The following is a 26,242-nucleotide window of genomic DNA, read 5'->3' as shown; positions in this document are numbered from 1 at the left end:
CATGAAAAATTGTAGGCAGAATACTTACTGCCAGATCATTTGGAACTCATTTCATTGCTTCCTAATTCTTTACACCTTAGATGCAAAGAGTAATAATAATCCCTATAATAATTATTATTATTGCATTCTGAAGTGAAAAGTTAGGTACCGGTTAGACTGGAAAGGCCAGTAAGAGCTGGGGATTCAGTTTGTATCTGCAACCAGGCCTGGACTGACCTTAGACAAATTGATAGGCGCAAACGCCAGCACAGACCGAATTAAGCATTCTCACCAAAACGCTCAGAGCTCCTGGAGGCAGACTGGAGATGACTCTTTCACCCTCTGCTTGTTATACCTCAGGCTTGACAGATTTGTTCTTACAGGCTCAGAGTAATGAGTGTTCAATCAAGGGTTTTTCTAAATAACAAATAAAGCAACATGCAATGGGAGGTTTCTTCTCATTCCAACAGCAGAGGGATTAGTACAGGCAATGAACTCTGGGAACGATTGTCATTCTCACCCTTATAATACAATTGTCTTGTTAAATGCCAGAAAATGAAATCTGTACTCTCAAAACCCAGAGTCTGACAGCTCTGCTGTTGACAGACTAATGCAGTCTCCACTGTGATGTGCCTGGATGACAGAATGCTTATTTTCCCTTTTTTAAAATATGTATTTACTCATCTGATAAATAATGTGTTACTTCCATAGATACCTTTAAAATTACTTTTACCACAATGTGACCTAAATGGATGTTCGGGAGGGATCCTTCCATTACTCTTAGGGATTAGACAATTTCCTACAGTTCAAGCTAAGGCTCCCCCCAGCCGCGATACGAAAGGTCACGTCAGCCCGTCCTCCCCTGTCGCTTCCCTGCGGAGGTTTGAAGGCGGCTGTGTCAGTCACATACCCCAGCAGCCCCTGCCTGGTCCTGGTGCAGGGTGACCTGCAAGTCCTGCTGCTGCAAGAAAGCGGTCAGGGAGACCTACACCGCTTTTAAGAGCAATGTTGGAGGGAAAGGAGAAATCAGACTTGAAGAACGCCACGCAAAGCACGGTATTTCAGCCTTGCTCTTGAAAGTACAGGCGTCCCTGTGGTGACGGTCGCACATGACACAAGCTGGCTTCAAAAGGGATTGAGTTAGTCCACCACATACACTGTTCTGCAGTAAAATCCCGAAGTGGAATAGTCTCTGTGTTATCTATCAGGAAATGTCAGGCAAAGGAAAAACTTTTTTCAAATGAATGCCACTGAGAAATGAAGATGTACAATTTACAGGTATACAAACTGAAGGGGAAGCACTAATAAGACGGTAACTTACTACAAAATAAACAATGAAAATTCATATGCCAGAAGCATGGTGCGAACAAAAATATGCAGGAACACCAAGTACACTACTGAAGGCTTGATATTTATATTAAACGTGTTTCGGTTAGTCAAAGAACACCAATGTGTTCAAATACACACAGAAAAAACCTATTCTAAGAATCTCAGACGGGAAAACTGCCTACTTAGGATATGCAAATTACATGACCAGACTCACTGTTAGACACCTGGCAGACTGAAACTCTCGGAACCTCATTTGCCCAGCCAGCAAAATGTATGCATCTCCCTAACTTGGAAAACGGGAGAATTACTACATCCATGGCTGGTGCTTTAAGATACAGCTTCAGTACTGCTAACAATCTGGCTGAAGCTATATTAAGCTTTTCAGATCAAAAATGATATATGCGGTAAGCATATTAATATTAAAAATACATTTTCAAAGCCTGAAGTTATGTTAAGTTTATGTCATATCAACGACTATATGACATTTCCGTTATTGGATGGATCTTTCCTCCAGCAATTACCTAGGCCAATAAGACACATGCCTGCATGTGCAAGATAGATCACACACCAAAGCAAATATCCAGAATTAAATTACATTCTGTTAATTATCACCTTGCAAAGCTTTGAGACATGTTGACATCCCCAGAACATGAAGAATAAAACCATTATTTTTTATTTCTTATCATCTTTTATATGAATGTTCAGCACTCTTTGGAATAAAAAAATACACCCAAGACTAAAGGCCAGAAAACTATGATATATAAAAATAATAGAAATACAGAAGGGGAAGATGAGGCTTTCTAAGGGACTAACATAACTCATAGAAAGAGGAGATTACTAATCATTACCTTGCAATAAAGTTATAACATTCTGTATCTCAGGGCCATTTTACACTGGTCTACTGCTTTCACTACCACATGATAGTTACAAGGAGAATTAATAGTATGAGAGAGATGACTATGCAGGTTTTAAACTATGACCTTTCAAATAAAAATATTTTGTATAGATATATATATATATATATAAATACACACCTGGAATTCCTCTCCCTCTGTTTCTCTCTCTCTCTCTCTCCCCCCCCCCTTATAATTCTGATCTAGCTTCAGGTACCTACTGTACGTCTAAGCTAAGACAGCCTCCCTCTACAGATGACAGAGACTAGTGTGCTTCAGAGGTGGTCCATGAACTTACCATGGACACCCTATCTCACAGTGAGATTAGTCAAGTTCTGAAAATAGCTCACACTGTTGGAGAGAGAAAGAGAGAGAGAGCAGACCACTATCTTAGATTAGATGTCACAGTATCAGACGGCAAAAAATAGATGAGCTGGGAAAAAGGCCTGGGTCAGACTCAAACTGTGTACTAATATCAGTGTTTCTACCTAAAAGAGGAAAACAGAAAACAAACATTACAGTATTATCTATTTTGCTATGGTTCACACATGTGATCACATAACGGAGCCTCTCCTATCTGTCTAGATTATATCAGACTACTCCAATACCTGATGGATCAGCAGGCTAGACACCACACTGCAGAAATGGGGAAAGTATCTATTGTTAGAAAGGCTTCAGCTGAGCTAATCTTCAACCTATTTAAATGCAAGCTGCGTGAAGCACATTTAAAAGATAAACCAAGAAGCAAACCCATGCATTTTACAGACTCAAAATAAGACTGTATCCTCAAAGCACTGTCTTAGCTACAGATCAGCTCAAGTAGCAGTAAGCAAACAGTAGTTTCAAAGGAAAGAATCCATACCATTTCAGTAGACGATATAGATCACACACTTTCTAATATACGTGCAAATTGGATCTTATTCCCAACAGAGGTAGAGAAACTAAGGCACAACAAAACCCATATACGAGGAAATGTAACTCACCTACTGTTGGCTTAATATCCTATAGGGTTATTCCATGACTCCTAGTTTCCCCAAACTGCATGCAGTGAAATGGGTACCTGGGGACAGTCACCACAAGTTCTACATTTCCCATCAAATTGCATGTCCACATGCATTTGTGACAGCAAGGCACTAGCACACGGTTTAGAGTTTCACACCTACAGATAGTCCAGAGATGAAAACACAACTGCTAATCAGTGCTGTGACTAGCTGTGCTAGTTTTGGCTTGGATGGAGTTCATTTTCTTCATAGTAGCTAGGATGGGGCTATGTTTTGGATTTGTGCTGAAAACAGTGTTCATAACGCCGAGATGTTTTTGTTACTGCTGAGCAGTGATTACACAGAGCCAAGGCCTTTTCTGCTTCTCATCCCACCCCACCAGCGAGCAGGCTGGGGGGGCACAAGGAGCTGGGAGGGGACACAGCCAGGACAGCTGACCCCAACTGACCACAGGGATATCCCACACCATGTGACATCATGCTCAGCATAAAAATCTGGGGGAAGGAGGAGAAAGGGGGGGACATTTGGAGTGATGGTGTTTGTCTTCCAAAGTTACCGTTATGTGTGATGGAGCCCTGCTTTCTGGAGATGGCTGAACACCTGCCTGCCGATGGAAAGTAGTGAATGAATTCCTTGCTTTGCTTTGTTTGCACACATGGCTTTTGCTTTACCTATTAAACTGTCATTATGTCAAGCCATGAGTTTTCTCACTTTCACCCTTCTGATTCTCTTCCCCATCCCACCGGGTGGGAGTGAGTGAGCGGCTGTCTGGTGCTTAGCTGCCGGCTGGGGTTAAACCACAACCCTAGCCAATAAGATGATGTGAATTGCACTGGAAGCTGGAATGATGAGAGGTAAATCCAAATCCTCTTTCCCCATTGGAAGAAAAAAACCAAACCAAAACCCCCCAAAAGACTTGAAAGGTATTGATAATATTCCATGTGGCAGCTTGTGAAGGAGGATTAACCATTACTAAACAGAGAAATGGACTTGTGCAGCAGGCAGTAAGCTACGCAAGAAAGAAACAACCTGTTCAGAAAACATTCAGACTCTTCCCATGTTACTGAAACTCAGAAAACACCAATGGGTTTTAGCACTATTTTACTTGTATTTACAGCTATGTTCAGAGACGAGGAGGAGGACAGAAGCAGGACCAGATGAGACTTCATAGTGAAACTTGTCTGCCACAGAATAGCTATTTAACAGGACATGACCCTACACCCTTTCAGTGGCGGACCCTCATCTGGATCAGGTGGATTGCCACACCTCCTGTGACAGTTTAGGAGCTTTCAGGATCAGAAGGGATTCTGAGTGAGCAGGAGAATGCCTGAGGTTTGCAGAAAATTGACTGCCTCCAGGAAGATTATATTAAGGCCAAGTCTAGACCCAGCTAGTTCTTTATATGTATCTTGAGATGTGCACTTTTGCTTCATTGACACGTCTTGAATTTCAACTACCCCCTTTTTCAGTCATGACAGACACAATCTTGTCCCACGTATCTGACGTGGTCATGCAAACATTGTCCCAGCTGTGTCTTCTCTCAACTTACTGTTCTGCCCTGCCACTGTCTAGAGCCCCTCTGTTGCATCAAATGCAAACTATTTATCTTTGCTTTTCATGGCATGTTTCAAACCTAGCTACCTGTCATGACTCTGGCATTTGCTCTGTCAAAAATGTCAAAGTCCTCTGGCCATAGCCTTATATTTTTCAAACAAGCACATTATTGCTTTCTCCCATATCACTCCTTCATGCCTGCAAGCATTCAATTTCTTCCTCTTTTTAATCCCTGCCTTATGACTTTTTGCCTACAAGAAAGCCTAGCAATAATTATGTACCTGGTAGACTGAAACTGCCACCTATGATGCTGATGAAGACTTTCTGGCACTCCATCACCTGCACCAGCATGTTTTTTTTCCCCTCAGAAGCTTCAGTGCAAACTCTTTGGATCAGGGATAGTCTGTATTGTTAGCTGTTCCTCACAGCAGGATCCAGTGAGGTCCATGAATATTTGGAAGAAATCAGTAAGATTGCTTATGTAGCAACCACAAAATGTATTTCAGCACTTTGCAGATGATGACAGGAAGTTAGGGACAATGTATCTTCAGCTCTCAGTTCTTAAAATGGTAAGGTGTCCCAGTCTGAGCTGGTAAAACATAAATCAATTAATTCTAGTTTGCAGATGCATGTCATGTAGTTCTTCCTGAAAGCATGGCCAGAAATGGGGCTTTTTATATTGTTCAACCAGTGGCACCACCTTTTACAAACACCACATCAAAAAGAGGCAAAAACCACACTGAAGAAACTCAGACAGAAAAGAAATCCAGCTAACAATGAAACTATTCATACTATGTTTGACTTGCAGCAGATTGCCAGTTAAATCTTTCCACTGTTGCTGCATGGACTTGGGTCTGAAGGGCAATTCAATAAAAGAAATAGCCTCTCCAAAGTGGTACAAGTTCAATTTCAAGCCTGTCAGCCTCAGTGTTCTAGTAAAAATCAAAATCTGTTGAGATAATGTTTCAAACCTTAAGAAATTAGAAGTTTTACTTTGCTAGAACTACACTGAAGTACATGATTGGAAGAGTTGCCTGTACATTGAGGATATTCTGGAGTTATGCTGTGATCAGATCTGCGGTTTCCATTCACCTGCTACAAGGTACTCCTGTACGCCAACCACTATCAGCTGAAAGCGATAACGTCTCTTGTTCTGCAGGTTTCTTATCAACAGACTGCATTTGCCCACCGGCTTTGAATTGGTTTCCTTGCACATTTCAAGCACATGAATGCATTCCTCCGGACTAATGTTGCTATTTTTCAGCATTGCTTGGCTTACAGGGCAGCTGGCTCTACAATCTAGCTGGAATCAAATTAGCTGTTGATAATATGGTTGTAAATAAGCTGAGCAGCTGAATAGCTGTACATCACATGTGTGCGCAGCTCGATCTGCTGGAAAGTCTGAACACAAGATCTTCCTGAGAAACTTTTCAGAGTAGTTTTTACATCAGTGAACCTTAAATAAGTGCAGCTACGTATGTGCCTTTGAGAGCGCAGACACCAGTTCACAGAAGCGGGAGCCTTCACTAGTTCCATGCAAATGTCCATAGGGAAAACTAGTCATGAACCAGTCCTCTGCAGTAATGAGATGGTCTCCTTTGGACACAAGCCACACCGAGCTGGCACAGACATGGTGACCCTCAGGCCCTGAGCTAATATGACAGCACAGATGTAGCCTAGAGGTTAGCATCCCTGATTGCCTTTGACAGTCAATAGCGACAGGCCTCCTCCTTCCCCAAAGAGCCTCTCCCTTCTCACCAACCGATTTGGCCATCTAGTTTTGTACCAACCATCAGCTAGTGTAAACACTCTGCTATGGCCTCAATCACTGCATGTATTCTGAGTTGGGTTTGGAGGCTTGGAAGAGGGGTGATGCCTTTTGGAACAACAAAGGCATTGGACAAAAAGTAAACTCTTTTTTCAAAACTATAACCTTAGCATTTTTCTTTCCATCCTTCATCTGGCTTGGCATGATTTCTGCACCAAACCCTTGGCTTCCTTTGTGCTTACAATGTGGAGTTCATGTGACGAATCTATGAATAGACCTCTCAAAAGCCTCTCCCATCAGCTGCAGACCCCACACCACAAATGATTTCACCCTTAATTAGCAAACCATTAAAGTCTCCAGAATTACAGTACAGTTGCCAATATTCTCAGCTTCAAACCACTAAGTACCTTTTCTTCTCTTTGGCTTTTTAGCTTAACAGGGAAAAAAATGCATCTCTCACCAATCTCATCCTATCTGCGGTCCAAGTGCTCATCAAACACTTGGAGTGGTTATAGTTGTATTCCTGGAATTGTTATTCTTACTATTTTTTTCTCTCTTTATTTCCAGTGATAGAACAGGAAGTTTACCTTCATTTTCTAACTGGTTTCCCTTTTACGCAGTTGTATGAACAGGCTTTATTTTGGCTTCCCCTTTCTCTCTCTATTTTTTATTAGAATTCCCAGCATGCTGTGCCTTTACTGTTTGATACTTTTTTTTTTAAACCTTTAAAACCTTAATATTCCTTTTGCTGTGGATTTCAGTAGCTAAATTCTTCATGTACTGCCACTGTTTCAGACACTGTACCCTTGCTAATAGCAGCAGCCCAAATAATAGTTCAGCAAAATTCCAAAATTATAAACCGTCAAAACTGGGTGTGCAACATGAACTTTTTGATAATCTAAAATCAAAGCCGCCCATGGTGCCAAAACTGATGTACAGCCCCAAACACAGATTAAAATCACCCAGCTCGGCCCAGCTAAATTCAACTAAATGTCTAATGACCAATGTGTCTACAGTGTGTATGCAACATAAATGAATTTAAGATTCCCCAAATCAATGTATAATGTGAGGAAAAAATGTAGAAAATTAGTTAAAATAACTTTTATTTTCTCCAAAATATTTGTCAAGAAACATGCATTTTTGCAATTGGATTCCTGTGCGTTCTTAGCCCAATTCTTGACCTGTTCGAACCACGTGCTACATCCTATAATATGATACAACTTCTCACAAAGCTGCTTTCTAGTTTACGTGCATCTTGACATACCAGCTGTAATAGAAAACACTGTAGGTGTTTACTTACAGTTATGACAGGTAGCTCCCATGTAGCCTGTATCATTACAATCGCAGTAAAAGGTGGTCCAGGACTGAGAGCATTTTCCTCCATGTTCACAGTAGTTGGGTAAACATCTAATTGGAGACATTTTTTAAAAAATGCAATTAATTATAAACATTTCTGTAAAAATAATGTGCTGGAAAAAATAATTATAAAACTGTCTCAATTCCCCATTCACGCAAGAGTTTCCTCGGGCTGAATCACTGTATAATACCTAAAATAATTACTTATTCCTCTGATCTGTGATTGACTTCAAATACAAGCACTGATGACAACAACATTTAATGTATCCAGCAAGTCGGTAAAGATCACTCTCAGTAAAAACATTCCACTTGTCTCCACTTACTAGCAGTTACAGTTTCACAAACTTTCTGAGCACAAAGAAGGATGAGTAACAGGTGAAAATGCTATTGAAAGCTTGTTTCAAAGAAGAATCCCCTGCTCTCTGATTAAACAGGCATCATTGTTATCAAAATTAGGCTGAGTTACACTTGTGGTAACACAAACAGCATGAAAATCTCAGAAGTGAGAGGAAAAAAATGCTTCATTTATGAGTTCTGTACTCTCACTTCTTTCCCTCATTTTAGTTGGTATGCCTTTAAAGTATTATTGTGAAGAAAATTATTAAAAGAAGAAAGAAGCACAACAGCATGCATCTTGGGAAGTGAACACAAATAAAAGCTGTGGGAGATAAATTCAATCTCCAGGACAAGAAGTGAATGCTGATCTGAACTACACTGGTGTAAACACAAGCAGTGCAATGGAGTTACACCAGCCTAAATGGAAACAGACATTGTTCATTGTTTGCCTTTTCTTTCCTTTTCTTTTCTCTCCTTACTGTATATTAGATATTCTATTTTACACTGTACGTTTGACTTTTGAAAAATGAGTAACTTGTTTATACCACTGATTCAATTGTGATGGGTGGGTGGATAGAAACCAGGCAATCAATTTATCTCATACACACCAGCACTCCACTAGGGCTTGCTTTGCTGTAAATTGAGCTTCAAAACCCCTTTTATGGCCCAGATCTTTCAGTGCTGTTAGTGGTGAAGTCACTGAGGCTACCTAGATTTGTACTAGCTGAAGCCATGATTTTATTGCAGTTCATCTCATCCTTTTGTAAATGTTTTTTCATTCAAGTGTGCATATTGCCTTAAACTGTGGCTTTCAGTCTGTTTTTTCTAGAATCCTTACAATTAAAGTGATTTTCAAGTGTGTAAGCAGAAAACCTGTATGTTGCTAATGGCTGTAGTCTTCACCAGTCTCCCGAGCCCCACTGGCCAGGCATTAACAAACTTACTTGAGTCCAAGGCTGTTTAGAGCTGCCGAACATCGACAACCCAAAGAAACCTGTGTATGTGCATAGAAGCCTATCAGATCAACCTCTCATCCTCAATATGCTGTATGCAAATACATGCATACATATATATACTTGTCTGTACAAGTGTGAGTCTGAGATTTGTTCTAGAACTCAGGTTTGCTCGATCACTATTTATACCATCATACATAAAATTATAAAGATCATATAAAATATTAATATGAAATATTAATTATTTTTATTAATGCTTCCTCAATTACTATAGTCATTATTTATTATTCAAATATTAGAGACATAAGGAATTCAGTAAGACAGTATGATATTTATAGCTATCTGTAACATCTGTTAAAACAATTGTAAGATATATTGGTCTTGTAAAAATCGTTGTTATGGTTTCTATTAATCATTGGGCTCAAATACAAAATGAGGAAAGAGAATGGGAAACACGTGCCTGGTTTTCCAGCTCACCAGGGAGCTTTTTTCAGTGCTGTGGAGAACACCTTGTTTCTAAAAGAAGAAAGATACAAAGCAGACAGCCAAAACTGTTGGTTTTGCCCCATCCTTACAAGGCAGGAACTCTAAGAAGGGATGAGATTTTGGCTTTTAATGGTATGCTGGGAAATCATCTAACAGAGCCTGACGCCCTGCTGGTACAGTGACAGCCCAGCCAGCCCCTCTGCCATTACATCTACTCTTGGCAACGGTGAAGAGAGATTTAGAGACTTTGGGTCGATGTTAAGAAAGCAAGAGCAGCCTACAGGATGGCACAGACAGGACTGGCTGGTGCACGATCTGCACCCAGCTACGCTCTGCAGGACGGTGCCAGCTCCCTTGAACCAGCAACTCCCCAACAGCTTCATCCCAGAGGCTGCGGGAGAAGCACAGGGGTTCAACAGCTCTATAGTGATGTATATGAATTTTGCCTGTAAGAGCAGATTTGCTCATATTTGTACTTTAGTCATGCCTGCCCTTGCCCTCAGCATATTACCTGTACTTCTACCTGCTATTTTGTGATAAACATTCATTTATGTCACCTGTAAAGCAGCTGTAGTTATATTCACATCACAGTGTTGCTGGCGACAAGAAACATTCGATGTTAATAAAGCTCTTTGGAGAGGTAAAAAGAACAGTACTGTGTTATTATCATAATTTACATCATCAGTGTAATGGACAAATATGCTTTCTGCCTATTTTAAGCTACCTTTTATTAATTAACCCAATGCAGTAGAGTTAATTACTAGTCATTTGTGGTTTGCCAAAGGCCTGTGTCAGAGGCTTAGCCACATTTATTCCCTTAAAACAGTTTCCTTGTAAAGGCTTTACAAAGTTGAAGGTCACTTCTCATTTCTACTTCTCTTACAAATGCAGACACTTCTTCTTCCCCCAACTATGCACAAAATGCAAGTCAAACTAGCCATGTAAGCTTTTAATGATATTCATAAATTCAGAATTAAACCTTTTTTCTTCCTTAGTCTATTTTCTTTAATTAGCACCAAGCGCATTGATCTTGGTTTTGGTCAGATAACTAACCCTTCTAAGAGCTTATGAAACAAATTTCTTTGCAAGTCTAATAATTACCATAATCCCATTCTAGCTGAGCAGTTGTGTCTTCATTAGAAGCACAATTTATTCTAATTGTCAGAGAACTCAAAATTAAGAAATAGCTATGATTAAAATTAATCAAGGCATGGATAAATCACAGGTTGTTCCATTTGCTAACTGTCCTGGATCCTCATGTTGAAGGATTTAATGACATACAATTTAAAATATAAATTAATATTTGCATTTTAGTATAATCAAGCAATTTTAGAAAAAAATGCAGTGGTATCACAGAATGTTTCATAGACAAAAGTTTGCAGCAGTCAGCCCCTGACCTATTTGCAACTGAAATGAACAAACAGATCAACTCAATTTTTGTGAGTATCATAAATGGGACACTTTGAAATTTAATGATTTGCCTAACACAGTTTGTGACAGACCAGGGACTCTGATCTTCCAGATTTCAGATTAATTCATAGAATATATCATGGTGAATGAATCTTGTAAAAAAACAAATGAAGCAAATAAAATTTTCCCTCCTCCGGCCAAGCTGGAAAACACACACCTTAGCCATCTAAGCAATATGCAGGGCCTGCACAAAAGTATTCACTGCCCTTAGATTGAAACATTCACCTCCAAAACTGTATGTGTGCTTCCTTTGAATTCAAAGGACAAACTGCATAGAAATGACAGGGCAAAATTTGGCCCTTTGATAGGAATGATGAAGAAATAACAATGACAAAATTACTTGAGTGGGAAGGCTGAAGGAGTTCTACACATTTGATGTTACACTTGACTGGAAATAAACCCAGTACATTCAATAAGCACCTCCTGGATTTTGTTATAGTCAGCACAACACATGCTGCCTGCACCACTCTATTCTTCTTGAATAAAGAGGGGGAAAAAAAGAGAACTATCAGAGAGAGAAAGAAAAAAAGAGCACACATCCTCAATATTAAGACTGTCGATATACATCATTTTGAGACAACCACTGAGTTTCTAAAACTCAACCATGCCATCACAAGAAAACACATGAAATTTAGAAGTTTTTCAATTAAGAAAGCATTTGCCTAAATATTATCTCAAATTAATTTTATTTCAGCATGTTTTCCTATTTATGGGCTGCAGCTATTTCATGTATAATTAAAATATACCATTAATAGGGATGACTTCATATAGTAGGCATGCATGTACGACAAACTCATGGTGTTACTGTAATGGCCTATACTTTGCTTCGGTAAAATGGTGTCTTTTCACTAATCTCAATAGATTGAGGCCAATTGCAACAGCATGGATTTTGGTCCTGCTCTGCTGAACCATAAATCAGTGAAATTCCTTGCCAAAGGTTATTCTGGATACAAGAAATGGGTTCAAGGGGAGACCAGACAAGCATTTTGAAGAGAAATCCACCAATGTTACTACATGGACAACATGTAACAACTTCAGGGATTTACCAAGGGGAAAATAAATGAAGATCGGAGAGCATTAGAAAAGAAAGAACCACAGGAGCACACCCCACTCTTATTTTCCCCTGGATGTCCATTTGTGGCAAAATAGTGGGCTAGGTTTCCTTAACTAAAGGGAGAAAAGAGAGCTACCAGAACCAGAGGGAGGGAAGGAGAAAGACTGAGGAAAAACAATATTAAGACAGGCTGCAAAAGACTTAACACTCTCCAGATCTTTGGTTTTCCTCAGCACACATCCCCTCCTCATCACAACTCCCAACTTCTCCCTCCTCTCGCAACTTTAGAAAACTGAACAACAACTTTTAAAAAAGTATTGTGGAATACTTCAGTTTTTTCTTTTCTCAGCCATCTACATTTTCTTCCCTAAATTTATTATGTTATGAGAAGTCATGGAGTACAAACAAAACAAGAGTAATGTGAACAAAGACAGTTTTTCTTTTCCATGCTGGAAATCATTTACTCTGTCACACTGAATAGATGTAAAAAAAACCCCAAACCAAAAACAACAAAAACAACAAACCGAAAAGGCATTTTTGTAATTTTAATAATTTGTCATAAAGGTAGGTTTTTCTTCTTTCTGAGATTTCTGAAACTTGATGACTGAACTTTTAAAATATACTATTATTTCTGTTGTTGGCCACCTTGGTTCTCAGATTCTGCACTTGCATACCACTGAGAGACCAACATTTAGAAGATCTGAACATTGATGCCAGCTGCCCTCAGGCACATGGCTGGGACAGAACTGGGGGAGGAGATTGTGCTGGGATTGGCACGAGTGAAGGGAAAAGAGCCTATTATCTATGCCTTAGATAAAAGGCATTTTTTTAAGGTTTGACTGCTTTGTTGTTAGAACACCTACATTTTTAATGGAGGTAAATGTGCTGACAGTTTGGCTTGGCATAAGCAGAAAGGATTTTATATAAATAAATCTGAAAATGAAAAAAGGGAAACAAATAAACCATCCTGTACAGACAGCTGTTCCATTTAGAATTCATCATTTTACAAAGCAAAGGCAGAAAAGCCATCTGCAAAAATCAAACAAACAAACAAGGACAGGATATTATATCGTACATACATAGTTGGCCTTTAATTTACCATGGGGTTGTACATCCCATGAATTTTTACTCTAAAGGAATAGCAATGGGGGTGAACTCTATTCAGGTATCCCCCAGAAACTCAATTCCACACTCAAGTGGGATTCCAAAAGCCCTTAAGCAGCCCCCTACCAACCTTCAAACTGCCTTCTGTCTCCACAGGAGTCTCATTCAGGGCAAATCCCCTCTCCAGCACTAGTGGGAAGTCCCTCCACTCTGTATCAAAGACAAAAGCTAACTATCTCCAACTCCAGCATCTTTCCATAGGTACAAGTCATTGCAGCTATAGGAAGGAATTCACGCTGCTGAAAACAGTTCTGTAGTTACCCCTTACAGCATTTACTAAACGCATTTTAAAGGATGAGATCAGCACTGCTCTTTGTTACTCTGCAATGGCATCATGTAAATGAGATTTGAATTCAGCACCGTTTTCTTGCTTCACATGAAAATAAATAAATGGACAAACTTATCTGGAAAACAAGAAGACTAAATTAAAACATGGCCTGTCTCCAGTTCAGATGTGGTGATGTGAGCGTGGCAGATTAAGCTGAAGAATCTGTCTTTATTTTGCTCTGAAACACAGTATTTCTACAGATCAGTGCACGTTTCGTGGGCACGATTCAGGCCTGAATCATTGTTTTCTGCAGCTGGTCTTGCATGTATGAAAGTCAGGGAAAACAAAAAGCCTTCAAATTAAGGCAGGGCAGGCAAAACCAACTCATGGCACTGTCCAAATAATACAAGCATTCCCTTTCATTCACATTAAAGAAACACAAAGGACAGAAAACTTTGCCTTCTTCAGAGGTTGCATTTTCTACTGTGACTGCCTATTTTTACAGAGACTTTGCTTTGTACAAACATATTGTTGTTTTAAAACTACCACAAACCAAGCTCATCTGACAGCACAAAGCTCATATACCAGTCCAAGAGCAGGGAATTTTTCTATATGGTTTTATTACACTTCATTGTCAGTCAGCCCTTAAGCTATCAGAGAGAGAAGCTCTGTCATTACCTGCATTATCCAGCTAAGTTTAAACACTAGAATAGATACGAGATGATGGGGGCATGGGTCTTCAGAACTGCAGGGACTTTAATTTCAACCGCCAGGTTTTGGGTGTTTGTGGATTTGGAGTTTTTAAATTTTGCTCAGTTTTTCTGCATCCTGCCCTTCCACCCTAAAACCTGGGTGGTATTGAGGGGATTTCCAAGACTCGGACTCTGAAATGAGCTAACTGCAATGGTTTAATTACATTGGTTAGCACATCTAATTTGTGATGTAGATGCGTACTTTTGGGAAGGACCCAAGGGGTTCTTCAACTCTCACAGAATGTCACGTATTCTTCTATTTCTAATACTATTTTTTCCACTGTTTATTGATCTTTACAAGGGATTAAGTCATTAAGGTAACTTTTTCACCTTTTCCTTCCCCACCATTTGATATAGTTTGGATTTAAGACATTTCCCCCCATCCATTTCCACATCATTATTTCCAGTGAGGGGGAATATAGTCACTCACAGGACTGAAGTGATCTTTTTAAGGTGACACAAAAGATCAGAAGAACTATAAACCTGGACCATCAGATCCTTATAACTAGGCAGGACAGCCTCTCTTGTACGTAGCATTTGATGGAACAATTCTAGAAAAAGATCCAGGTATTACAGCATCTCAAGGAATGCAGTTTAAATGCTTTGTTTTGGCTGATCATGGAGATATAGGTGGGCAATATTCAAATCTACTTTGGGATTTACCCAAAATCAAAAATGTTTTAAAAAAGGACAGATGACATCCCCTCTTATGTCTTCGACTCATCCCTGCTTTGATCACCATCCAAAATCAAGGAGTGTGATCTAAAAACATCCGACTCATTGCTATAAAACCAAGAAGGGAAAACATAAGAGGATTTCCTGCAAAGAGGAAATAATCTGAAATACAAAATAATTGTCATTTCTGCAGAGAAGACACTAAATACTGAAAATAGGAATACTAGAGAGAATGAAAAGAACGTGTGCCAAATTGTGGGTGGTTCAGTGTTGCGTGGGGTTTTTTTTATTCTTTCTGCAATGCTCTGCAGGTATTTATGGGGGGTGAATACAATATCAAGTATTTGCTTTTTCAATCCCAGCCTGGGACTGTAATAAATAAAATTAAAACTCAGTGGGCATAATTAGCCAGGATATTTTCTCGTTTGCATGGCCAACTTTGGGGAAGGGGGGGGCGGGAATCATATAAAGTTTGGCTTCTGCTGCAGGGCATACATTAAATCTTAGAGGAGATTTGGGAAATGCAAAAAGAGACTGTGCTTTCATCAGATTTATCCTAACACCCTTCACCTGCAATAGTAATTAATTTCCCAAAGGCCCATTTTGACAGTAGAACACAGGAAGCAATGTTAAGTTCAGTACTAAAAGAAAAGGAGGAAAAGTCAAAAATTATTATTATTTCTTACAAGTAAAAATTGATAGTAAAATCTAATGGAATCTACAAAGGAAATAGGCATAAAGCAGGATTTAAAAGGTCAGCTCTATTTAGCAAGAAAAAAGAACACTTTAAGCTAATTTATTTAGAAAATGTTATGAAGAATTTTCATAGATAAAACATGGGTAGGGATAGAATGATAGGGACTAAGGACACTATTTGTGCTTTGTAACTCCAGTAGTACAGGGAAGCAAACTCATGTATCAACTCAGTATGCTTCTCCCTAATGAGGTAAGCTGTTAACGCCAATCCCATTGCAGTGATTATTATGTATACCACATGCTGCTCTCTCCGTTTGTATTTGCTAGGAGAATTGGAATATGCAGATGAATCTTGGTTTAATAAGGACGGCAATATCAGTGTGTGCTTGTGTCTGCCCACTTATGCTACAGAGATGAAACATGGCCAGGATTCATAAGAAAATATCTGAGGTCAGATTTGCATTCCTCATTGCAGATCTCTGGAATTCCCAGGATGTCCTGCAAGATGCGCCATCCATCCATCTGCCAAGGTAGATTCAACGTGAATCTTTTTTCTTTTTTTTTTTCCTTCCCCCCTCCCCCAGGTCACTTAAGGGAACTGAAGTTCCCAGCATTGTCCTTGACAAGTACTGTCAGTATTTGCTATAGTGAGGGCAGGGTGCCAGCCAAGTAAAAATAGGACAACCCAGTCAAAGCTTCATCAGCGCAAAATCAACACGAAATGCAGCAATCAGATTAAAGTACCCTAGCAGTTGTAGACAGGGAGAGCAATGCGTGCATTTATCTATGCATTCACGTGAATCTGAGCCTAAAGGAAAGCAGGCTCTGACTACCCTCATAGTTCATTTATGAATAATGACAGGTTCAACAAAAAATGGCCTTCTTAATCCCAAGACTACCTAGTCTCATATACTCAAGCGCAAATGCTGTATAGAACTTATGACAATATAACAATGGGGGTACAACACCATGCTTCTGTATCTGCTTTAGCCCTACCTCTGTCCTGTTAAACTTTGCTACCAAAAAGTCAATGGTTTCAAGCTATTTCAGCCCTGGAAGGAGTAGCAGAATCGTATGAAGTTTCAGGCTTCTTAACAGAGTTTTCTCTGTCACTGGCCAACTTAAATACACATCCTTTGTGATGGGGGTTGAGGAGTGCAAAAGCATTAATGTAACCAATGTCATCGTTAAGGATGTGTCTCAAGAGGATGTGACACAGCTAAGGATGTGCCTTAAAAGCCTGGTAGAAGCAACTATTTGTCTAGCACCATCTTCAGGGGCAAAGGAGACTATTTCCATGACAGTTGTCAAGTCAGAGGAAAACGAGGCCAGTTTTCCCCTTATGACAGCTGTTCGGCACAAGCTATCTCAACTGCAATGCCCCTTAAGCACTTCTCTTTACAGAGTTTGGAGCAGCTGGTAGGTGAAACCACACCAGAGCTTACCTCTTTGTGTACACACGGAGTGCAAGAACTCCTGGAAATGGAACTTTCTTCTCTGTGACTAACGTTGCAAAGCAGTTTGTCCCACTGCACGCAAGAAGCGGATGAGATTAATCAACCCATGCCTACAGGCTGCAGGCAACACTGCAGCCCTTGCTGCTGTATTCCAAGGGGTCCATCTGCTGTAAGAGCAGACAGCCTTGCTCAGCCCAAAGGGAGCATCTGTGCCATATGATGAAGGGCTGGAAATCCACAGTGTTTCTGGACTGAGGTTTAATGATTTTCTGGCACATTTTCCTAATATCCATGGCAACTCTCGAGCTGCAATATCTCTTGAGCCCACATTCCTGCATCTATTCTCTGAACAGGATGCCAACCACAGCAAACAACCAACTCGGCTTCAGGACTGAAGCTAGTATTTCCAGTTCCAAAATCTGGCACTCCAGCCAACTGCTGAATGGGAAATCCCAGAGCTTCTCAACAGTGTGGCCAAATTCTCAGCATCTGCATATTTGTTTTCCTACCCATTTCATTTATTTTTAAATGAGAGGCTGCCTGAATTTCTCCCAGGCTATGCCTTCCATTGTTTGCCCAGACACAGACAGACCCACACCCCCACTATTCCACTGCCACGGAGGAACAGAAAACGCAGTGCAGAAAGTATTAGTTACTTAGCAAAATTCGCAGTCAGATTCCAATGTATTTTGAGATTAGCACAGATATGACAAAATGTATTTTGGTTTTGAACAACAGAGGTACAAAAAGCTGCCCACAATGAAAAGGATGTTTTTAAAACAGTAAGAAACTTGGGCTTCCCAGTCCGAAGACTACCACCTCCCTCCAGACTTCGCATCAGATCAACAGTGCCTCTCCTCCAATTTCCTTACTCTGACAGTGTCACAGCAAAGATGCTGATGAAATAAGTTTAAGAACATCCCACTGAACACTTTGCCAGCTTCCAGCAATGTGTGGCTTATGGATTCATGTACGCCTTACTGGCTTTTTCCTTTATATTTGACCTCTACAGCATCTAACGACATCCAATTTGATGCTGTGTAAGAACTGAATTTGTGAGGAACAGCAAATTCTTGTTTATTATTCACGTCCTTCATGCTGCTCCTCATCGCTTAACCCTGCCTAGCTCTCTCTTCTCCAGGCTGAAGAGTCCTAGCCTATTTAATCTCTCCTTGTAGAGAACAGTTTGTGGCACACAAAAGAACAGAGTGTCAGTTTTAGAAATGGCCATGAAGCCTGAATGACAGACTCTTAGAGTCAGAGCTGCACACAGCACCACCTCTGAGCAGCCCAAAGAGGACGTACTTCTTGGAAAGGGCTGGTCAGGCCAGGGTCGAGGTCAGTGAATACATCCAACTGGATTTGCATTTCATCTGCTAGCAATTGAAATAGAGGTTGTGAAAGGATCAACACACAGTTGTTGGCTTGATTTACTAAGGGGAAGATGTTCCCATAGTTATCCAGTGCCTCAGTCCCCGCCTCCTCCTAATGGCTTACAAACTTCTCACTCTCATTTTGACCACATCTGAAAGAGGGAGAAACACCTCAGCTCCAAGAAGTCACAGGATCTCGTGAAAATAGAGGGCCGAATAGAAGGGAATCAAGTTACTGTTCATCAAAGAAAAATAAACAGCCTGAGCTGAATTATCATTCTAGGCATCATGGAATCTGCAAAGAAGAAATCCCAAGAAAAAACAGGGCAATAAATTCTCCAAACACAGAGCTTCATCCTGCAGTTGTAATAATGAATCATGCATTTTCAGAAGCAAAAAGCAAATCAGGGAAGTGACAAATGAGTAGAAAGTGTTGCTCCTTCACCCCCATTTCCTTACACTCCAAACTTAACATATACATCTCAGGTTAAAAAAAAAAAAAAAAAAAAGCCACCAAACCATATCTATGGGCTACAAGGTCCCTACTCCCTGCCACAGCACTGCCTTAGAGTGTCTCACAGATACATCTACCAAATGAGCTTTCTCACAGGTGTGAGAAATCCTGAGCTGAATTCCTGAAAGATATTTCCCACGTGTTATTGGTTTGTTGGTTTTTTTTGTTGTTGGTGGTGGTTTTTTAAGCAGTGTTATTATTGTTGACATTTCAGAACCCCTAAAGCAAGAACAAGACACAGCTGTTCCAGCTGGAGGAGAAGCCTGAGCGAATGCAACAGAATTGCACAGAGCTGGAGGGAACTCAGAAGATCACTTAGTCCATGCTCACACCCCAAGGCAGGATCACCCGTACCCATGTTTGTTATTTCTCACAGACTCATCTAACCTATTCATAAAGCCTTCCAGTGACAGAGACTTGACAGTCTCCTCAGGCAGTCTATGCCATGGCTGCTCTCCTATATATCCTGGTCAGAAAAGATGATTATTTCCTTCTGCACCGCAGCAGCGTTTTAGCACCTGAAGACCATTATGCTGCCTCCCCTCAGCAATCTTTTCTGGTTAAAGAACCAGACCTTAATCAATCTTTTTTTGCAGGAGATGTTTTCTAGACCTATTTTGTGTCTTTTCATATAGACAGGGCCATTCAAGAAACAGTTTGGACTCTGAGTAGGTTTAGAGAGAATAGAAATTTAGAAGCATGACTGCTAATGAACCTAGGACAGCTAAACGCCAAATAGCAACCCTGGCTAGTGTTTACTTCACAGGGTTTGCCCATTCCCCTGCTGCTCCTTACTCAGATACATTTGCCCACCTGTTTTGCTCGCTAGCTCTGTTTCGTATTTCAAGATTTGTACAGTTGCCAGTTACCCCAAATTACAAAACGAAGACTGTAGATCCTAAGAGCTTGGTATTTTGGTAGCAATGCCATAGCTCAGGGGTCCTGCTTAGATCAGGGGAATAGCAGCAAGCTTGTTTTCCTTCTAAGCCAACAAGAGAAAACATTGCATGAAGAAAAGAGCAACTGATCTGAGTTTATGGCCTGTCACAGCACTGAATAAACCTCAGGTTAGAGAATCATTATCAGCTCTAGAGAAACCAATACTTTTGTTACCACTCTCCTGAAGAAACAGGTTAGGGTTTGTCAGTTTGAGGAGGCACAAGAAGACTCAACCCTCCGTTCTGCCATACGCACATGATAGCCAGGAAAGGGAAGTACTGGCATCCCTGGGGACAGCAGCCTTATGCTTTTTATCAGTGTTAGAAAGACTGAAAGAAGAGCTCTGTGCCAGCCACACTGCCCAGCTGGCCGCTGCACTAGATGCAGCTGTGATTTCTCACCCTGCTGAGTGAGAAGCTTCTGTAATCACATCCCTAACCCATTTCCAGGAGGCTGTTTGACAGGCTCAAGAAGTCTTTACAAACACTGCAAAATACTGAGGAGGGGAATGCATAAATGAAGACACCATTAGGAAAGAGACATCCTGTTGTTCATCTATGAGAAGCAAATGAATTTTTTATGCTCCTTGCCACCTCCCCATCCCTTGACACTGACGTCCTCCCTACAGATTAAGGGCCAAAGACAGAAAGAATTATTCTGTTCTCATTAGACTTTCTCACTGCTCAGGATTTCCCTTGGAAGATTTTGGGTTTAGTATCTCACCCCCAGAAGATGCCTACTCTCCCAAAAAACACTTACAGTGCAAAACACCAAGAACGAGGGATGTACAGTCCCTGTAGTCATAAACTTAATCTATATCACTCTGAACTGAAAATAAATTCTAAGAGAGTCATTTATTTGTTTGGACCTATGCCAGATGGCTTTTGGTCAGAGATGGTCAACATGTACTGCTGCAAAAGACTGCATACTCAATGATGTCTCTCTCCCTCCCCAACAAGAAGTCTCTGAATTCAAGGACTTCATGGCATCTTCACTTCCAGACATCTCTGCCTTGCTACTTTCTGCTCTGTACAATGCCATAGAGGGGAGATGCCAGCATAATGTAAGAAACTGTATTTTCTGACTTATTAATTTAGTGTAAAGCAAACAACCCCTGACATGTACCTGCACTCCTAACCAAGCAGAAATCCTGAAAAGGCAACAACAACAAGGGATAAAATTAAATCCACTTCCCTTTAAATGTGGAGCAGAACTCTATGGCTTAGCAGCATATTGTCTCATTTTTTCTCTACCTCTAATTGGAATAGGGATAAACGCATTGCAGGCAGCTATGACGTCTAACACTTCATAACAGCAGCAGTGTAAGCACCACACTTTGCAACATTGTCAGAAAAGACGGAGCAATCTGAGTATTTGGACAACCACAGCAAATATACATACTACAAACAAAAGAAAAAAAAAAACAGTTAGCTGGATTAACAGCAGGCAGGCAGTGGGGATAATGTCAAGAGTCCTACACACGCATTGCTACAAGAAAAATTGCCTTCTCCTACAGATTCTGCTTTCCTGTTCCACGAGGCATTGGGAACAGTTTGCAGGAACAGCTTTGTCTTGAAGGAGGTGAAGAAGGGAATACTGCACTGCTTTACAGGGCTTGTAGAGCAGACACAGCTCTGGTATGACTAGATTTGGGATGCCTCTCCTTGCACAGGATGTATCACCTAAGGACAATATGTAAGTACTGTACAAGGGGATGGCAAATAGGAGATGACTTGATATGCACCAGTAGGAACATTAGTGATGCTGGCACTGCAGCTGAGGGCTAGAAACAAGCAGTCTCTTAATAGGAGATAGTGCTAACTAGCCTTCTTCCATCATCAGGACAGTCTATATTGCTGTGTTCAGCTCCAGACTGTATAATGTCTTAACGCCCTACTGAAAGCACAGAAGACATGAGTTTTATGTGTGTTATCTGTTAATCCCAGCTCTCGCAGATACATCCTGAACTGTCCACTCAGCCAGGACCAGACCAGCTACTGGGCGGCCTCATTCACAGGATCGCTGAGGCTGCAAGGAGCCTCTGGAGGTCTCTAGCAAAAGCCTCCTGCTCAAAGCAGGGTCGGCAACAGGGTCAAGTTCACTTGTGTCTCCAAAAGCACCTTCACTTGGCACTGTCTCCCCAGCCACCAAACGGAAAGAAGGCAAAACTCTATGGACACCCCCATTTTTTTTGCATGTATTCTCTGGTAGCTCAGCTAGTGACAGGACATTTATTTCCTGAGAAATAGTTACTGAAGGATGGAAATAACAAATACAGGGAGACAGAAGGCATTCGCACCAAGTTCACTTGAGCACACATCTAGTTCAAATACTAGAGATGACAGATGATAAGATATTAAGGCTTAGTCCCTCAGATATCTCCATTTAGATTAATGGAGGCTCATCACTTTATACAGGGAATCCTGGAGTGTGTGTGTGTGTGTGTCAGGGTGTGTGTATAATATGCTTACACAACTAGATTCTCTCTCAAAAACATACTGCCGACATCAATAGTAGTCCCAGTTTATCATCTTTCAAAACAAAGTCATTAATTCTCTTTTTAAGAGCAGGCTTAAGTTGCAGTGAGCGGTCTAACCACTGCTTTCAGAGCCCAGGTCTGAATGAGCTTGGCCTACAAGCCTGTAACAAATAAACTGCTTTCTAAATAGAGGCATATTCCTCAAAAGAGGTTTTTTGCTTAGATAACGAAGACAAATGTCCCATTTACATGTTAATTAAGCTACACAATTCCCACATGCGTTAAAATTACAAAAACACATGCTTTACAGTGCACACAGCAATAAATCTTATAATTAAGAAAGGGGAGATCACATTTCTCAGAGAAGATGCTTTTACAGAGTTTTAACACTCTTTATATAGAGAGAATGAGCAGCTGGATATTGTACGCCTGGAGCCAGACCCCAACTTTCCTATACTCCAGAGCTGGTACAATATAGAGCACTAGTTGAACTATGGCAACTAGTTGAATTACAGTGACTGGAAGTGTCAGACATTTTGTGCAATGAACCAATTTGAACAAGATTTGAAAACATACTCAAGGGTACACCATGCAGAATAGACAGCAATACCATCTTTATATTTGAATTCAAATCTCCTGTTCTCCCAGACCTTTCTATCTGTAGTTTGTTGTAACCAATCATGCCATAATATAGGATTGCAGAACCTAAAATTTTCAAAAATGGTTAGGAGGAACACACTCCACTAATACTTTCTTGTTCAGTCTTTCCCCGGCTCATCCACTAGCTTAGGATCAATTGTGTTGGCAAAATGACACAAAGAATTTGCCTCTTGTCTGTATTTTCCTTATGTATTTTCTTTGAATTTCATCCCTCTTTCCAATTGTCCCTTGCTGCTATGACCACTCTTGACTTCAGTACTGCACCGGCAGTACTTCACCCAGTGAATCTTTGAATAACTTGCGTAGCTTCCTGAAAGCAATTCTGTAAACTTAACCTCTCTCAAGATTGTGCCCCAGATGTGTAAAATGTGTAATATGATTTGGAAAAAAAAAATAAAAATAATCCTTCCTTCTTCCCTGCAGAACAGCATCAGCACAGTTATTGGAGTTGCCAGACAGGGAGAGAGTGCTGGGTGTTTCACTGAATGAGAGCGCTGTGATCTCTGTGGTGCCACTGAGGCTCACACCTTTCGTGACAAGGGGAATTTCTGAACTTCAGCCCAACAGTTTCCCACATGACAGGCTTCTCTCTTCCCCTTCAGGGCACCTCCACTGATACAGCAAATCCAGCCATAAGAGAATCACCTTTGCCAACTGTAAATCAAATACTTTTTTCCTTTTTTTTTAATCTACCTTGGGTTTGTGATCATACCTACTATATGACTACTATAGATCATATCTACTATAGATCTACCTAGATCATGTAGTACAGACATATAAATTTAATGCTGTCCAGAGAACTGCATTGGAAGAGTGCTTTAATCTTCACTAGATCACATATAACTTTTGTTTACATGTGTGATATATTCGAGGCAATGACTATGTAAAGCACCACCGTTCTTACTATGTTTGGATTCTTGCCCTACGTAATTGTATGGTATGATCACAGACTGATGCTTGTCATCCTTAGGATACTGAAGATCAGGAATACACTTGCAGTAGTACCACAGATTTACATTGTAACCTGGACTTGGGGACAATGAAGGCACTGGAGACGTCCCACAGCACCTCTGCATCGTAACAGAAGAGTTCTCTTCTGTTTCAATATACAAATATACAAGTTACCTTTGAATGGTCCACTCGATCTTAAAGAATCTGTTTTTCCAAGAAAACAGCAAAATTCTTTCTTTCTCTTAATTCTCAGGAAATTTTACATTTTACTTCCTTTTGTCAAATCAGCTGCATCTTAACAATTCCATCTACTGTTTCAGGCACACCAAGTGTAAAATTCATATCCCCCTGAATTCAGTCAGTCATCATTAAACATGGAAACAAGTTTGGTCAGTATTTTCTCTGTACAGGTTAATGAATGTAGAAAGATGAGCACAAAGGTCTCACATAACAGAGGTTTTGCCCACTTTTCAAAAGATTGCAGCTCCAGCAGGCTGATCCCTCCTACAGTAAGCAATAATGGAGATCAGCCTTCAGGTCCACCTCTCTAAGTAACATGTCTGAAAAAATTACGTTAAATGCTTAAGCTCCTGATGGATTTCCAAAATATCCTTACTACTCCCTGAACTATCTGAAGCACATGACATTTCCAGCAGTTCCGTTTCCATTTTTCAGAACTTAGCTAGATTTTAAAAAACATAAATCAAAGCCTATTATTCCACATACCAACCTCAAAGTACACATTTGCAGAAATAATTCAGAAATATTTAGGCACTAAAAATCCATAGGAAGCAAAGGAGAAATTATGAAATACTTAAAAAAAAAAAAAATTGGTTGCTTATTTCCTCTCTACTCTTTATGAAAAAAATCTGGGTTTCCTGTCAGGTTTCAGCATAGGAAGGATTCAGATCAGCATTTAAACTGAAATGTGTCTTTGGTAGAATCAGACATTTCATCATTATATTGTCCTACTGAATGGGCAGTATGTTGCATGAGGTGTACCATATCTTCATGATAAACGTGCTGTAATGGCTAACAAGAAAAATTGTAAATGATCTACTTAAGCAAAAACAGCTAATATATTAAGGGGATGACATGTTCTGATGAATCAAATAATTTTTCCTTCTCTTTCATTTCCCTCTAAAACTTCAAAGCAATCAAATGTTGTTTATGCATAAAATTTAATCCTTTCACCAATCTGTAGTTTGATTGAATTTGCATACTCTATTTCCTACAAGTCAATGTGAAGACAGCCTCATGTAATTGAAACCATTTCCCCTCCAGTCCTCCTATCTTTGCTGTAATATTTTCTATTAGTAGCTCTATTATGCCTAATATCCATAATGTTGGCAGATTAGAATTTTCACTTAATGCAACCTGTATTTATAAACCACTAGGATAAAAAAAAAAGAACAAATACAAGAAGAGGAAACAATAATTACCTGTCTTTGATGCCACACAGATCAATGTGTAAATCACTAAAATTCCCCAGGGAGCCTTGCTGAACCAAAATGAGGTCCTTGGGCTGGTTATCAATAAAGATGAGCCTCATACAGCCTTGAAAAGCAGTAATGGGATTTAAACACTGGGAATCAGTGAAATTGTCAGGGCACCCTGTGGGAAAAAGAGAAGAGGCAGAGAAGAATATTGGAATGTTCATCTATTTCTGCTGGGATTTCCTGATGCAAGAACTTGGAGGCTCATTATTCCAAGTGTTTTCATTCCTTGTGCTACGCAACCTTCTGTGTCACAAATCCTTCAGTAAGAAGAAAAAAAAAAAGATAACAAAAAGAGGGAGCAGCCACTGAAAATATCAGAGTATGAGGTTTTCACATGTGTCAAGCAAAAAATCAAAATGGGGGGTTTTTTCCATCTTCTTTAAACTCCACAGTTGATAGCAACTGGCCTCTATAAAAAAAGCTGTGCAAATTGTAAAATCATTATGGGTTAAATTCTGCTGCTGAGTCAAGGCACAGAGTAAAAGGATGAAATCCTGTGGACAGCAAGCAACAAAACCATTTGTATCTGAGCTTCCTCAGTATTTGGCCAGCTCTGAGATCCAAAGCCTCCTTGTGCATCCTCACTTAGTGCTGCATCCAGAGGGTTTATCGAGATCAGAGCCTCACTATGGTAAG

At 40.2% G+C, this 26,242-nt stretch overlaps 1 protein-coding gene across 2 annotated transcripts in view; it reads right to left on the bottom strand.

Moving 5' to 3' along the window:
• CNTNAP5 (contactin associated protein family member 5) overlaps positions 1-26,242 on the bottom strand; it is a 303,884-nt gene that overhangs the window by 115,365 nt on the left and 162,277 nt on the right. For both annotated transcript variants that reach the window (XM_069781056.1, XM_069781057.1), the window contains exons 10-11: positions 25,550-25,721; positions 7,825-7,931 (exon numbers count right to left, since the gene is read on the bottom strand). In XM_069781056.1, the coding sequence (XP_069637157.1) occupies positions 7,825-7,931; positions 25,550-25,721 (279 nt within the window). The remainder of the gene's footprint in view (positions 1-7,824; positions 7,932-25,549; positions 25,722-26,242) is intronic.

Source organism: Haliaeetus albicilla, chromosome 4 (genome assembly GCF_947461875.1).
Source record: "Haliaeetus albicilla chromosome 4, bHalAlb1.1, whole genome shotgun sequence".
NCBI lineage: Eukaryota > Metazoa > Chordata > Aves > Accipitriformes > Accipitridae > Haliaeetus > Haliaeetus albicilla.
The sequence above is the reverse complement of the archived record's forward strand: the minus strand, read 5'-3'. Positions and strand labels throughout refer to the sequence as shown.